We start from the raw sequence: 13,184 nt of genomic DNA on the forward strand, positions 1-13,184 counted from the left end.
CCAGGTGCCCCGAGGATTGTAGTTTTTATTTATGAGAATATGAAACTCCAAGCTATTTAACTTGCCCAAGGTTTCAAAGCTAGTAAGCATTGAGCTGGGATGTAACTCATGTGTCTCTGATTCTATAATTCTATAAAGTCCTTCCATAGCATTGTGTCGCTCTGACTACTCACTTAGTCCAAACTCCATAACCTGCCTTTCCCAGCATTCCGTGCTTTGGCCCCAGCCTGTTTGTCAAACTTTATTTCATTTTGTCTACACACTATTGTGTTCTAACTGCACTGTTCACTGTACCTGAGACACACATTCTTTCACGTGAATTTTAGAATCACTCCTGTCTCGGCTTCACCTAAAAGAATCCCATTTGAGTTTTGACTTCAGTTTTATTAAACGTATATATTAATTTTGAAGCATTAGACACCCTTATAATGTTTCAAACTCTCATCTAGGAACATGGTGTTTCGCTAAGTTTATTTTATGTGCTTTTGTGGTTACCTTCCAAATAAGCCTTGCATATATTTTGTATCATCTAGTGCATCACTACTGGTATAAAAGCAGGTTACCGGTTTTTGTCATTTTAGTTTGTAACTGACCATCTTGCTGAACTCTAATAGATTCTAGTAGGTTTTAATTTGGGTCTCTGATTTTCTAGAGAGATAATCATATGATCAGACAAATAACTTGTTCTCATTCTTTCCAAATTTTCTCCTCCCTCCTTTCTCCCTGCTTTCTCCTTCTCTCGAATTCTAAGCTGAATTGAATTAGAACAACTGGACAAGGGTCAAAAACTTAATAAAAAAAAATACGGAAAGGTAGTCCAGTCGGGGCACCTGGCCGGCTTAGTCAGTGGGGCATGCAACTCTTGATCTCGGGGTTGTGAGTTCGAGCCCCATGTTGGGTGTGAAGGTTACTTAAAAATAAAATCTTTAAAAATAAATAAAGGGGCACCTCAGGGGCTCGGTCAGTTAGGTGTCCGACTTCAGCTCAGGTCATGATCTCACAGTTTGTAAGTTGGGCTCTGTGCTGACAGCTCAGAGCCTGGAGCTGCTTCGGATTCTGTGTGTCCCTCTCTCTCTGTCCCTCCCTTGCTCACACTCTGTCTCTGCACCCCAAATATTACATATTTTGATTGTATTATTCAATTTTTAATTATTTCTCTAATTTCATCTTGATCATCTGTTAATTGTAGGATGGGATGCAATATCTCTAGTATCCTTTTTAGTCTTAAATTTGTTGACAGCTGGCAGATTTTAAGAAAAAAGCCTAAGGTTAGATTAAAATGGGAAGGACTTGAGTTTCCAGATTTCCAGAGAAGCGATAGGAGGTGGGACTTTTAGCTGTTTCTTTCTTTTTGGCTTTTCAGCCTGGATCATTTCCCTAAAGCTGAAACATTACAATCTTAGGCTTTGAAGAGATCTGAAAAGCCATTTAACACATAACTTCTGTCCCAATACAAATCCCCTTCAATAATACCTCTAGCAGATAATTTTCCATCCTCTTGTTTAATTATTTCCAACAATGAAGAACTTCATGATTTCTGAGATAACATATTTTTATTGAGTAGTTTTTAGGGTTTGAAAGTAATTCTTTTTACTGGACCAAAATATGCCTCCCTGTGCTTCCACTCAGTAGTAGAACTGCAGAGAATAATCTACCGAGGTATAATAATAATCTACCAGCTCTCTCTTTGCACCTCTCCCCTTCATTCCGGAACTCTCTTCTTTATTAGGCTAGACATCAATTCACTTAGTTACTTCTATGACAATCCTCAAGTCTCCTAAAAAAATTAACTCCTTAGGGGCGCCTGAATGGCTAAATCGGTCAAATGGCTGACTTCGGCTCAGGTCATGATCTCACAGTTTGTGAGATTGAGTCCCACATCAGGCCCTGTGCTGACAGCTTAGAGCCTGGAGCCTGCTTCAGATTCTATGTCTCCCTCTCTCTCTGCCCCTCCCTGCTCGCATTCTGTCTCTCTGTCTCTCTCTCTTTCAAAAATAAATAAACATTAAAAAAAATTATTTCATTAAAAGTAAGAATTCTTGGGGGCGCCTGGGTGGCTCAGTCAGTTAAGTGGCCTCCTTTAGCTCAGGTCATGATTTTGCAGTTCGTGGGTTTGAGCCCCACATCAGGATCTATGCTGGCAGCTCAGAGCCTGAAGCCTGCTTCAGATTCTGTGTCTCCCTCTCTCTCTGTCCCTCCCCCGCTCACACTCCTGTGTCTCTCTCTCTCAAAAATAAATAAACATCAAAAAGTAAGAATTTTTGGTAGTTTTTTTGTGTGCGTGTTTTTTTTTTTTTTTTCATATTTGTGACTGGTTTAAGGTCTCACGCATAATAGATACTAACTTTTCCATAAGTGAATAGCTTACAGGACGTCAGTGGTTTTCCTAAATCTTTTTTTTCCAGCTTTATTGAGATATAATTGACACACAACATACAACATTGTATATGTTTGTGTACATACATGATATACATGCAATGATTTGATACTTGTATATATTATAACAGGATTTCTGCAGTAAGGTTAGTGAACATATCCTTTGCCTTACGTAGTTGTGGTGAGAACATGTAGGATTTACTGTCTTAGCAACTTTGAGTATATAATATAATATTGTTGACTGTAATCACTAGGCTATACATTAGATGCCCAGAGCTTACTCATCTTATAACTGGAAGTTTGTATCCTTTAACTACCATCTTCCTATTTCTCCCATCCCAGCCTCTGCCAACCATCAATCTAACTCTGTTTCCATGAGTTCAGCTTTTTTTTTTTTTATCTTTATTTATTTTTGAGAGAGACAGAGAGGGAGAGAGACAGCATAAGCAGAGGAGGGGCAAAGACAGAGGGAGGCATAGAATCTGAAGCAAGCTCCCGACTCTGCGCGGTCAGCCCAGAGCCCGACCTGGGGCTCAAACTCAAAAATGGGAAAATCATGACCTGAGCCAAAATCTGACGCTCACCCCACCGAGCCACCCAGGCGCCCCATGAGTTCAGCTTTTTTAGATTCTACATTTAAGTAGTAGCATACAGTATTGGTCTCTCTCTGATTTATTTCACTTAGCATAATGAATGCTCTTAAGGTTGATTCATGTTGTTGCAAATGGCAGGATTTCCTTCCTTTTGGTGGTTAAATAATGTTTCATTGTATGTATAATATAGATCTAGAGAGAGAGAGAGAGATCTGTCTCACATTTTATCTATTCATTTGTCAATGGACACTTAAGATGTTTTCTTATCTTGGCTATTGTGAATAATGCTGTAATGAACATCAAGAAGAGATCTCTCTTTGAGATAGTAATTTATGTTATTTCTTTTGGACTTATGCTCAGAGGTGGGATTGCTAGATCACATGGTGGTTTTTGAGGAACCTCCATTTCGTTTTCCATAGTGGCTGCACCATCCTTGTTTCCACGGATAGTGCACAAGGGTTCCCTTTTCTCTAACATCCTTAGTATTTACCATCTGTCTCTCTCTCTCTCTCTCAAAAATAACCATTCTTACAGAAGTGAATTGATATCTTATCGTGGCTTTGCTTTATATCTCTGTGATGATTAGTATTTCTTACCCATCTGTGTATCTTATTTAGGGAAATGTCTGCAGCGACCCTCTGCCCTTTTAAAAATCAGATTATTTGTTTTTTGCCATTGAGTTTGCAGTTCCTTGTATTTTGGGTATTAACTCCTTAGTCAGATGTATGGTTTGCAAATTTTTTCTCCCAACCCATAGGTTGCCTTTTCCTTTTCTTGCTTGTTTCTTTTGCAGCACAGAAGCCTTTTCATTCAACGTAGTCCCACTTGTTGATTTTTGTTGCTTATGCTTTTGGTGTCGTATTCAAAAACTGATAGCTAATGTCAAGGAGCTTTTTCTCGACGTTTTCTTCTAGGAGTTTCATGGTTTCAGGTCTTACAGTTAAGGCCTTAATTCATTTTGAGTTCATTTCTGTGAGTGGTAAGATAGAGGTCTAATATCCTTCTTCTGCATGTTGCTGTCCAGCTTTCCCAGCACCATTTAGTGAAGAGACTGTCCTTTTCCAATTGAGTATTCTTAACTCCCTCGTCAAATATTAGTTGATTTATATAAGGGGGTTTATTTCTTGGCTCTCAGCTCTGTTCCGCAGGCCTGTGTATCTGTTTTAATGCCAGTACCATATTGTTTTGATTATTATAGCTTTGAAGTCAGGAAGTGTGATACCTCCAACCATGTTCTTTCTCAAATTGCTTTATCTACTCTGGGTCTTTTGTGGCTCCATATGAGTTTTAGGATTATATTGTCATTGGAATTTGATAGATATTGTATTGAATCTATGAATGGCTTTGTGTAGTATAGATATTTTAACAATATTAACTCTTCCATTCCATGAACACAGATATTTTTCATTTATTTGTCTTTTTCAACTTATTTCTTAAAAAGTTTTTTTTTTAATGTTTATTTATTTTTGAGAGAGAGAGAGAGAGAGAGCACAGCGGGAGGGGGCAGAGAGTGGGGGGACAGAGGATCCAAAACAGGCTCCACGCTGAGAGCAGAGAGCCCGATGCAGGGCTCAAACTCATGAACTGCGAGATCATGACTAAGCTGAAGTCTGTCTGCTCAACTGACTGAGCCACCATCCACTTATTTCATCAATGTCTTAGAGTTTTCATTGTATCTCCTTGGTTATATATATTCCTAAGTATTTTGTTGCTTTTGATGCTATTGTAAATGGGATTGTTTTCTTTATTTCTTTATGATATAGCTCATTGTTAGTGTATAGCAATGCATAGAATTATTTTTCTATGTTGATTTTGTATCCTAAAACTTGGCTGAATTTGTTTATTGGTTCTAAGAGGCTGTGTTTGTTTTTGTTAACATTTCAAGTAGAAAATAACAATAAAATGACTCTATGTGATGGATTTATTGGGTTTGTATGTTAGCAATAAGAGGGGATAGACAGCTTAGCTTATATCTGTTCTGTCGCTTCTTCTCGCGGTCCAACCGACCCATGGGGTAGTCACAGTGGCGTACCTGGATGTGTGCATGTTGTGTGTGGCACAGAGCCAGAAAATATTGGAGCCAGCTGCATTTAATATTTCTTCTGAGAGAATGGGAATATCTTCTGAAAAAAGTACTACTTTTGTTTCACTTTTGTGAACTTAGGAGAGAATGACAGTGATTACTTCAAGCAGATCTTTAAATACTGCTGTCATATATGAGTAAAATCACTTCACAATTGAGCCATTCTCTGTGTAAATATATGCTGGGAAGGCAATTGGAAGTAGTAAGTGGATGGCCATATGTATAGAAGATGTCAAATTCATTCTCTTCTATATTCTTTGCAGTCCAGTTATATAAGAAGCTCTTTAAGAACCATCGAAGTTGATCTGGATAGTTAGGGATTTTTTCCCCCCAAAGACAAAGATGCTATTGCTACTTCTCTTTTCCATAGACCATTCTAAATACCAAGTGTCTTTTGAAGAGGGAATTTTCTAGTTGCTCTAATTGGAATTAAAGACGATCTGCATAATCTAGCTGATGTAGTCATACATTTCTCTAATATAAAGTATCACTATCCTTAATCACATTAATTTTTATAATTTTTTGTTATTGACTGTTTATACAACCTATTCATAGAAAAGTATAAAAGAAACTCAACGTAAATGCTGATATGCAATTTTTATAACTTTTTCTAAGCTTTTCCCTTTTGGAAACATTTTTCATTTCTATTTTAGAAAAAGTAAAAAGAATACTTTCAAACACTAACAGTTTGTTAAAAGTTATCTCCAAATATTGTGTATACATTTTAAGACTCTACCTTTTTCAATCACCACTATATAGTCTGTGAATTTCTATTTGAAATGTTTAGCCAGTTTGATGTGTGCATTGGGAATCTCTGAGTCTTCAAAAGAGGGTCCTTAAAATCTCATTGGTGCCACGGTTTAGAACAGTGATTCTCAGAGTATGATCTGGGGACCCCTAAAGCTCTTCGAGACTCGGAGGAGGTCCCTGAGATGAAAATTACTGCCATAATAATTGTAAGATGTTTTCTTCCTTTTTTATTCTTATTCTCTTTTTACCATACAGTGGAATTTCCCAGAGGCCTCAAGGCTTCATGATGTGTAATATTGCAACAGCCTGCAATGCTGAACAGCTGTGAGAATCCAGCAGTAGTCTATTAGACAAAACATTAAAGATATTTGCCCAAAGGAAACAAAAAAGAGCCTTTCTTCTCACTAAATTCTTTTTTGTTTTGTAAAAGATACGTTTCATAAAAACTGTTAACATAATGAATTTAACTCTACCTTTTACATGATTTCATAAACATTTTTTAACATTTCTCAGTTTTAATTTATAAAGCAGTAAATATTGATACATCTAACCTTTCAACCATGTAAGGTTCTGAATAATTTTTCAGAAGGTTGAAGCGGTCTGATACTGAAAAAATGAAGAATCATTAGTTTAGAAAAAGATTGATGGGGAAGAAAATCTGGGTCTTTCCTTACATCCTTGTTCATTATGTCGCTTTTGAGAATTTCACTTTGTTTTTTTAGAGATCAAGGAACTTGGAGTTCTATTTCTGTTTTGTATTCTTCTCTGGAACTAAGAAGCCTGTCAGTCTTCCAAAAATAACAATTCCTTGTTTTTTCCTTTCTAGATTTGATGGTAGAGTTGTGGCAAAGCTCCCTTTCACCCCCCTTTCCTACATCCAAGGACTGTCCCATCGAAACTTGCTGGGGGATGATACCACGGACTGTTCCTTCATCTTCCTGTATATTCTCTGTACCATGTCGATTCGACAGGTGAGCAACCATATCCATCATTAAATATATACATCCTTCCTTGTTCTCACACCCTAAGTTAGCTTTTGCTGCTTTATGCCAGCAATGTTTTTGAATTCCAGTGGATCCTTAAATGTGTGTCTCATTACTGATCTTTTGGGATGGGTGGTGGTGGCCATAAAATGAAACATGTTTCCATATCCCATTTTTAGAGCTCTGAGGTTCCTTTTTCATTCTAGTCATCTAAAGATGCAAAAATAAAGAGCGTGTTTGGTCTTCTCAGTATCAGTTCTTCCTTATTATATACCGGCGTCTTTTGGCTCTTCAGGGACACAAATAAATGTAATTTGGTGATTTTTAGGTTATTCACAGTTGAGATACTCAAGTCTGTGTTAGAGAATTTACATTTGGCCACCATGATTATAAGACATTCACAGAGAAAGAGTGAGAGCCAAGAGAGAAGTATGGATGGTTGGGAACCCAGACGGAGACAGGACATTTGAATAATCGGGGAAGATCAGGCAGAGAGGTGTAGAGAATGAAGTGGCCTTTGCGATAAGACTTTAAATAGTGAGAAGAGGCATGATCTCTTGGTTCATGGGTTCGAGCCCTGCATCAGGCCCTGTGCTGACAGCGCCCGGATTTCAGTGGGGAGATGGGCACATGAGAACTCTTCTTCTGAATACTGTCAGTGGCAGCAGACTTCCTGGTTGGCCTGGCATGTGAGAATAAGTAGGAAATGGAATTATGGTTTGAAGCCTCCAAAGGTCTACATGATCTTACTACTTACTGCTTTCCCCGTCTCCTCCGCCATCCAACACGCCAGCCACTCCGACTCGCCTGACAAGCCCCATGTCTCGCTCACCCACATTTGCTTTTTGTGAATGCTCTTCCCTCTCTCTGGCTGCCTCCCACCTCGTCCTTTTCAGATTAAATGCAACTAAGTCTCAAGGCTTCCTGGCCTCCCTTCTGACACTTACTGCTTTCTGAAGGATAGATGCGAGAGGGGCCTGATCAGGTGGAGAAAAGTCGGAAGCCTGTCTGAATTGTCCAGCAAAAAATCATCACATTCCGAACTATGACAGTGATGAGAGGGACGGAAGAGAGGGGCAGGTTGAGACAGACATGGAGGTAAAGCAGCAGAGCTTAGGGAGAGAAGGGAGCACCTCACGTGAGCCCCAGGTATGGCTTTGGTGGCCAGACGCAGACTGGTCTCACGAAGAGGGTGGGAAGGGGGGAAGGTGAGCGGGCTGGTCGGGAGACTATCGGTTTGAGAGTTTTTAGGGCAGCTAAGTGGGCGTGTCCAACGAACATCGCACTACCTGGGGCGTGTGCTACAGGTCTTGAAAATGTCTCTGCAGTGAAACATTTTGTTTGGCTTTTTCCAAAGGTGAAAGCCAAGACCCTGACAACGCAGGTCTCTTGTGTTGGTTCAGCAGACGTCCATCGCTTTCCAGAATATTGCTCTTAACTTTGGTCATTTAAATCTGAAAGTTTTAAATTGCAGCTCACGTGCAAATATTAATAAAACACAACGATGTGTACGTTCTACTTTTAGCCGCAAAGAGCAATTCTGCTTTGATTACGTTCAGATTCAGATATTAGTGCTTTATGTGTGACAACTCAAAATAGGCACTTTAAAAAAATTTTTTTAAGTGTTTATTTTTGAGAGAGAGAGACAGAGAGTGAGCAGGGGAGGGGCAAGGAGTGGAGGGGTGAGGGGATACAGAATCCAAAGTGGGTTCCAGGCTCTGGGCTGTCAGTGCAGAGCCTGACACAGGGCTCAAACTCACCAACTGTGAGATCATGACCTGAGCTGAAGTGGGATACTTAACATACTGAGCCACCCAGGCGCCCCGACATCAGTCATTTTAGATGCAACATTTTCACTACTACCGGGCCACTGCTCCCTAGAAATCACCATCTGAAACTGTAGAGTTTTAAAACTGAAATAAATGTTAATAATGATGGGGGACCTGGGTGGCAGTCAGTTGAGCATCTGACTGCAGCTTATGTCGTGATCTTACAATTCGTGAGTTCGAGCCCCATGTCAGATTCTGTGCTGACAGCTCGCAGTCTAGAGCCTGCTTCAGATTCTGGGTCTCCCTCTCTCTCTGCGCCTCCACCACTCACGCTCTCTGTCTCTCAAAAATAAATAAAACATTTAAAAAAATGATAGTTGAGGATGTTCACCTCAAGCTGGTCTTTAAATTCCTTTCAGATATTTCTGAAAGTCCGATGAGGTGTTTATTTAGCAGTTAATTTTATCAGGAATGCAGTGCTCATTTATCATGGTGGTCAGCAGAGTTTTTCTGTTAAGGTCTGGATAGTAAATATTTTTGTACTTTCCAGACCATATACTTTATTGTAACTACTTAGCTCTGCGTTATAGTAGGAAAACAGTCACAGACAGTATGTAAATGAATGAGGGTGGCTGTATTCCAACAAAACTTTGTTTATGAAAACAGGCAAGGGGCCAGTGTCAGTCTGCTAATCCCTGAAGGTTCAGGCAGAGACTGTTGTGGCTGCTCAGCTCTGCCATTAGAGTATGAAAGCAGCTAGAGACGATGTGTAAATGAGTATGACTGCATTCCAATAAACCTTTATTTATAAAAACAGGCAGTGGACCAGCATGATACGTTAACCCCTGAGGACCAAGCACACAATATGTGCTATAAAGTTAAAATACAATAGTAGATCCTAGACTGTACAGCTTAATAAAATCATTGCTTATTAAGTACAGAGAAATGGAGGAAATGAGACAGCAAAACGCGCACGCGCACACATGCACACAAATATTTAATGTGTTTTGAGCCAAGGAGAATACATACTCATATTTTTTATTTCTACTTGTCCAGTTCTATGCACTGATGCTGATAAAAATATGTAAGAGCTATAGTATTGGCATAGCTCATATAACAGTGTTGTATTTGGAAGATTTATTTCTTTTGGCGTACGGTTATCTTCCCCAAGATCCGTGGTGAGTTTTGACCTGTTGCGATGTCCTGACTGCTGGTCGTCATCTTGGGCAAATCATTTTATTACCCAGTTTTATACAAGGTATTCTAATATATGGAAAATCTTAGACAAATCACCAAAATGATCTTCTTTTATAATTTTTATTTCACTAGCTGCAAATGGTTTTTGTACATGTTCCTTGCTGATCATTAGCATTCATACTGGAGGATTATGCACTTAAGTCAGGTCTGACATAACTTTAGCATTGGAAGTGTTATTATGGAATATAGGCTTCTCTTGTTTTGATTAAAATGTTTGTTAGCTTGCTATTTCTGTGTTTTGTTTTATTTACTTTATAGGATCTTAGGTTGCATAATAATAGACCATGTAGATGCCTGTGAAATGAGCAGCCATAAAATACAACGCTTTCAGAAATTCAAATTATAGATGTCTGTGATTTCCCCAGCGAGGTCATTCTTAGGCAAGGAAGTAGGCCACTTGGTTTCAGATATACCCACGGCATAAAGTAGTTTTAAGAGAACATAATGAATTGGGGGGTTTTTGTCTGCTTGTTTTGGGATATAAAGTGGAGTATGTGATGGGGAAACTAAAATAGAATAATTCAAGTTTCGATAATGATTGCTCATATTCTGTGTTATAGGACTTTTTGTTTATTATTTTTGTCTATTATTTTTTTCTGTATATTTTCTTCTTTCCAACTCCTTCAAGATAGGAAGTTCTTAACTATCTATATGTGTCTTACAGTACCTATATATAGTACATAGTACGCAGCTGGAAAGTATATGTTAAACAAATAGGTGCTACACTGAAATATAAACTTATACATTTGGCAGATTGGGGTTATACTATTTTTTATTCCCAAGAGCAAGGTAGGAAAATGCATGTTTCTGCCAGCCTCACCAGCAGAAGTTGCTTTTGAGTTTTTACCAATCCGGTGGATAAGAATCGCTTCCTCGTTGCAGTTTTAATTTGCCTTTTGGGTTGAGCATCTCTGTTTGTCTAAGAGCTGTTCATATATTCTTTTCTTTCCTTGGTGGCAGGAGACTGTGTGTGCTTTTGCCTGTTTCTCTGATGGGTTGGTGGTCTTTGAATGTTAGCTCTTACTTTGGGACATTCACCCTCTCCCTGTGCTCCAAGCTGCACCTAACTTTTCCAACTCGTCGTTTCTGTTTCAGTTTTACTTTACAGTGGTTTTCACCACACAAAATTTTATTTGCTTGCTGGATTTTAGTTTTTCTTTTTAGGTCAGATTTGTCTGTCTTTTATGGCTTTTGGATTTGAGCTATGATTAGAAAGTTCGTCTCCACTCGGAAGTTACCAGGAAATTCACCCTCCTTTTCTGTTGGTACTTTTTTGGTTTCATTCTTTGCATTTCAGTGATGCGCCAGTCCATCTGGAGTTCATACTTCCCTTATTCTTTCTTCGTGCTCTTCTACTTGGCCAGCTATTGCGTGATTTTGAAAAAGGGGAACACAAAAACATCGATTCATATGAACTCACAGTTTGCCTACTTCTTTTTTTTCCCAAAGACGAAGAAGCCAGAGGGCTAAAAGAATGCAGTCAGGTGAATGGTTGGACTTAAATACAAGTCCCGATCATAGCCTAGCGGTGTTTTCTCTGGAGCACCTCTCAAAACTTGTCTTTGAGGGGCACCTGGGTGGCTCAGTCGGTTAAGTGTCTGACTTCGGCTCAAGTCATGATCTCACGGTTCATGGGCTCAAGCCCTGCGTCGGGCTCTCTGCTGACAGCTCAGAGCCTGAAGCCTGCTTCAGATTCTGTGTCTCCCTCTCTCTCTGACCCTCCCCTGCTCACGCTCGCTCTCTTTCTCTCTCTCTCTCTCAGAAATAAATAAAAAACTCTTTCCATGGGCCTTGAGGGTGTTGTGCTGAGCGAAATAAGTCAGGCAGAGAAGGANCATTAAAAAAATTTAAAAAAAAATGAAATTGGAGAGTTTGTTCGGTCCCAGGGACAAGTGTGTGAATGGAGATGCTCCTCCTTCCTTCACACCTTGTTTATTTTTTTATTTTTTATTTTTTTAATTTTTATTTTTTTTAATTTTTTAAATTTATTTCTAGGAGAGAGAGAGCATGAGCAGGGGAGGGTCAGAGAGAGAGGGAGTCACAGACTGAAACAGGCTCCAGGCTCTGAGCTGGCAGTCAGCACAGAGCCCGACGCGGGGCCGAACCCATGAACCGCGAGATCATGACCTAAGCGAAAGTCGGACGCCTAACCGACTAAGCCACCCAGGTGCCCCTTGTTTAGATAAGAGGTGTCCTGGGGCGGGCTGAGCAGTGAGACCTGAACCTCTAGAGGAGAAGAATGTGTAGGAGTAGGCCAAATGTCTGTGTCCTGTGTCCTCTGTGTCGTGCCTAGAGAGTGTCAGGGGTTGACACCTGTCAGCGCCGACTGCCTGTGGCAGCAGTCGAGTCCCGCAGGATTCTCAGGCCAGTCCTCTCTGAGGTCCGCACGCTACTTCCTTTTTTTTCCCCTTTTGTTGTTGTTGTTGTTGTATTTGTTACTTTTTTAAAAAATTTAATTCGTTTTTTTTAATTTACATCCAAGTTAGTTAGCATATAGTGTGACAATGATTTCAGGAGTGGATTCCTTAACGCCCCTCACCCATTTAGCCCCTCCCCCCTCCCACAGCCCCTCCAGCCACCCTCTGTCTGTTCTCCATATTTAAGAGTCTCTTGTGTTTTGTCCCCCCTCCCTGTTTTTATATTATTTTTGCTTCCCTTCCCTTAATGTTCATCTGTTTTGTATCTTAAAGTCCTCATATGAGTGAAGTCATATGATACTTGTCTTTCTCTGACTGATTTCGCTTAGCATAATACCCTCCAGTTCCATCCATGTCGTTGCAAATGGCCAGATTTCATTCGTTTTGATCACCGAGTAATCCTCCATTGTATCTATGCCACATCTTCTTTATCCATTCATCCGTCGATGGACATTTCAGAGGCTACTTTCTGGTTTCCTATATTCAGTAATTCCTGTGCTGTTCATCTTTCTTATTTATTGTGTCAAAATAGACATAACAGAAAATTCCCTCTTTAGCCATTTTCAACTGTACAGTTCTGTGGCATTAAGTACATTTACATTGTTTTTTGTTGTTGGTTTTGTTTTTACTTTTATTTTTTAAATTTATTTCTGAGAGAGAGAGAGAGACACAGCATGAGCAGGGGAGGGTCAGAGAGAGAGGGGAAGACACAGAATCTGAAGCAGGCTCTAGGCTCTGAGCTAGCTGTCAGCACAGAGCCCGACGTGGGGCTCGAACCCACGAACCGTGAGATCATGACCTGATCCGGAGTTGGACGCTCAACCGACTGAGTCACCCAGGCGCCCCAAGTACATTTACATTGTTATACAACCATCAGCACCATCCATCTTAGACCATTTTCATCTTCCTACACTGAAACTCCATTAAACACTAGCTCTCCATTCCCCCCCCCCCCC

The 13,184-nt window shown here is 39.9% G+C and overlaps 1 protein-coding gene across 1 annotated transcript in view; it reads left to right on the top strand.

Moving 5' to 3' along the window:
* The window catches only part of TMCO1 (transmembrane and coiled-coil domains 1), a 42,849-nt gene that overhangs the window by 19,504 nt on the left and 10,161 nt on the right, over positions 1-13,184 (top strand). The window contains exon 6 of the mRNA XM_077760035.1: positions 6,629-6,773. Within this exon, the coding sequence (XP_077616161.1) occupies positions 6,629-6,773 (145 nt within the window). The remainder of the gene's footprint in view (positions 1-6,628; positions 6,774-13,184) is intronic.

This window comes from Crocuta crocuta, unplaced genomic scaffold (genome assembly GCF_008692635.1).
Source record: "Crocuta crocuta isolate KB4526 unplaced genomic scaffold, BGI_CrCroc_1.0 scaffold133, whole genome shotgun sequence".
In the NCBI taxonomy this organism is placed as follows: Eukaryota; Metazoa; Chordata; class Mammalia; order Carnivora; family Hyaenidae; genus Crocuta; species Crocuta crocuta.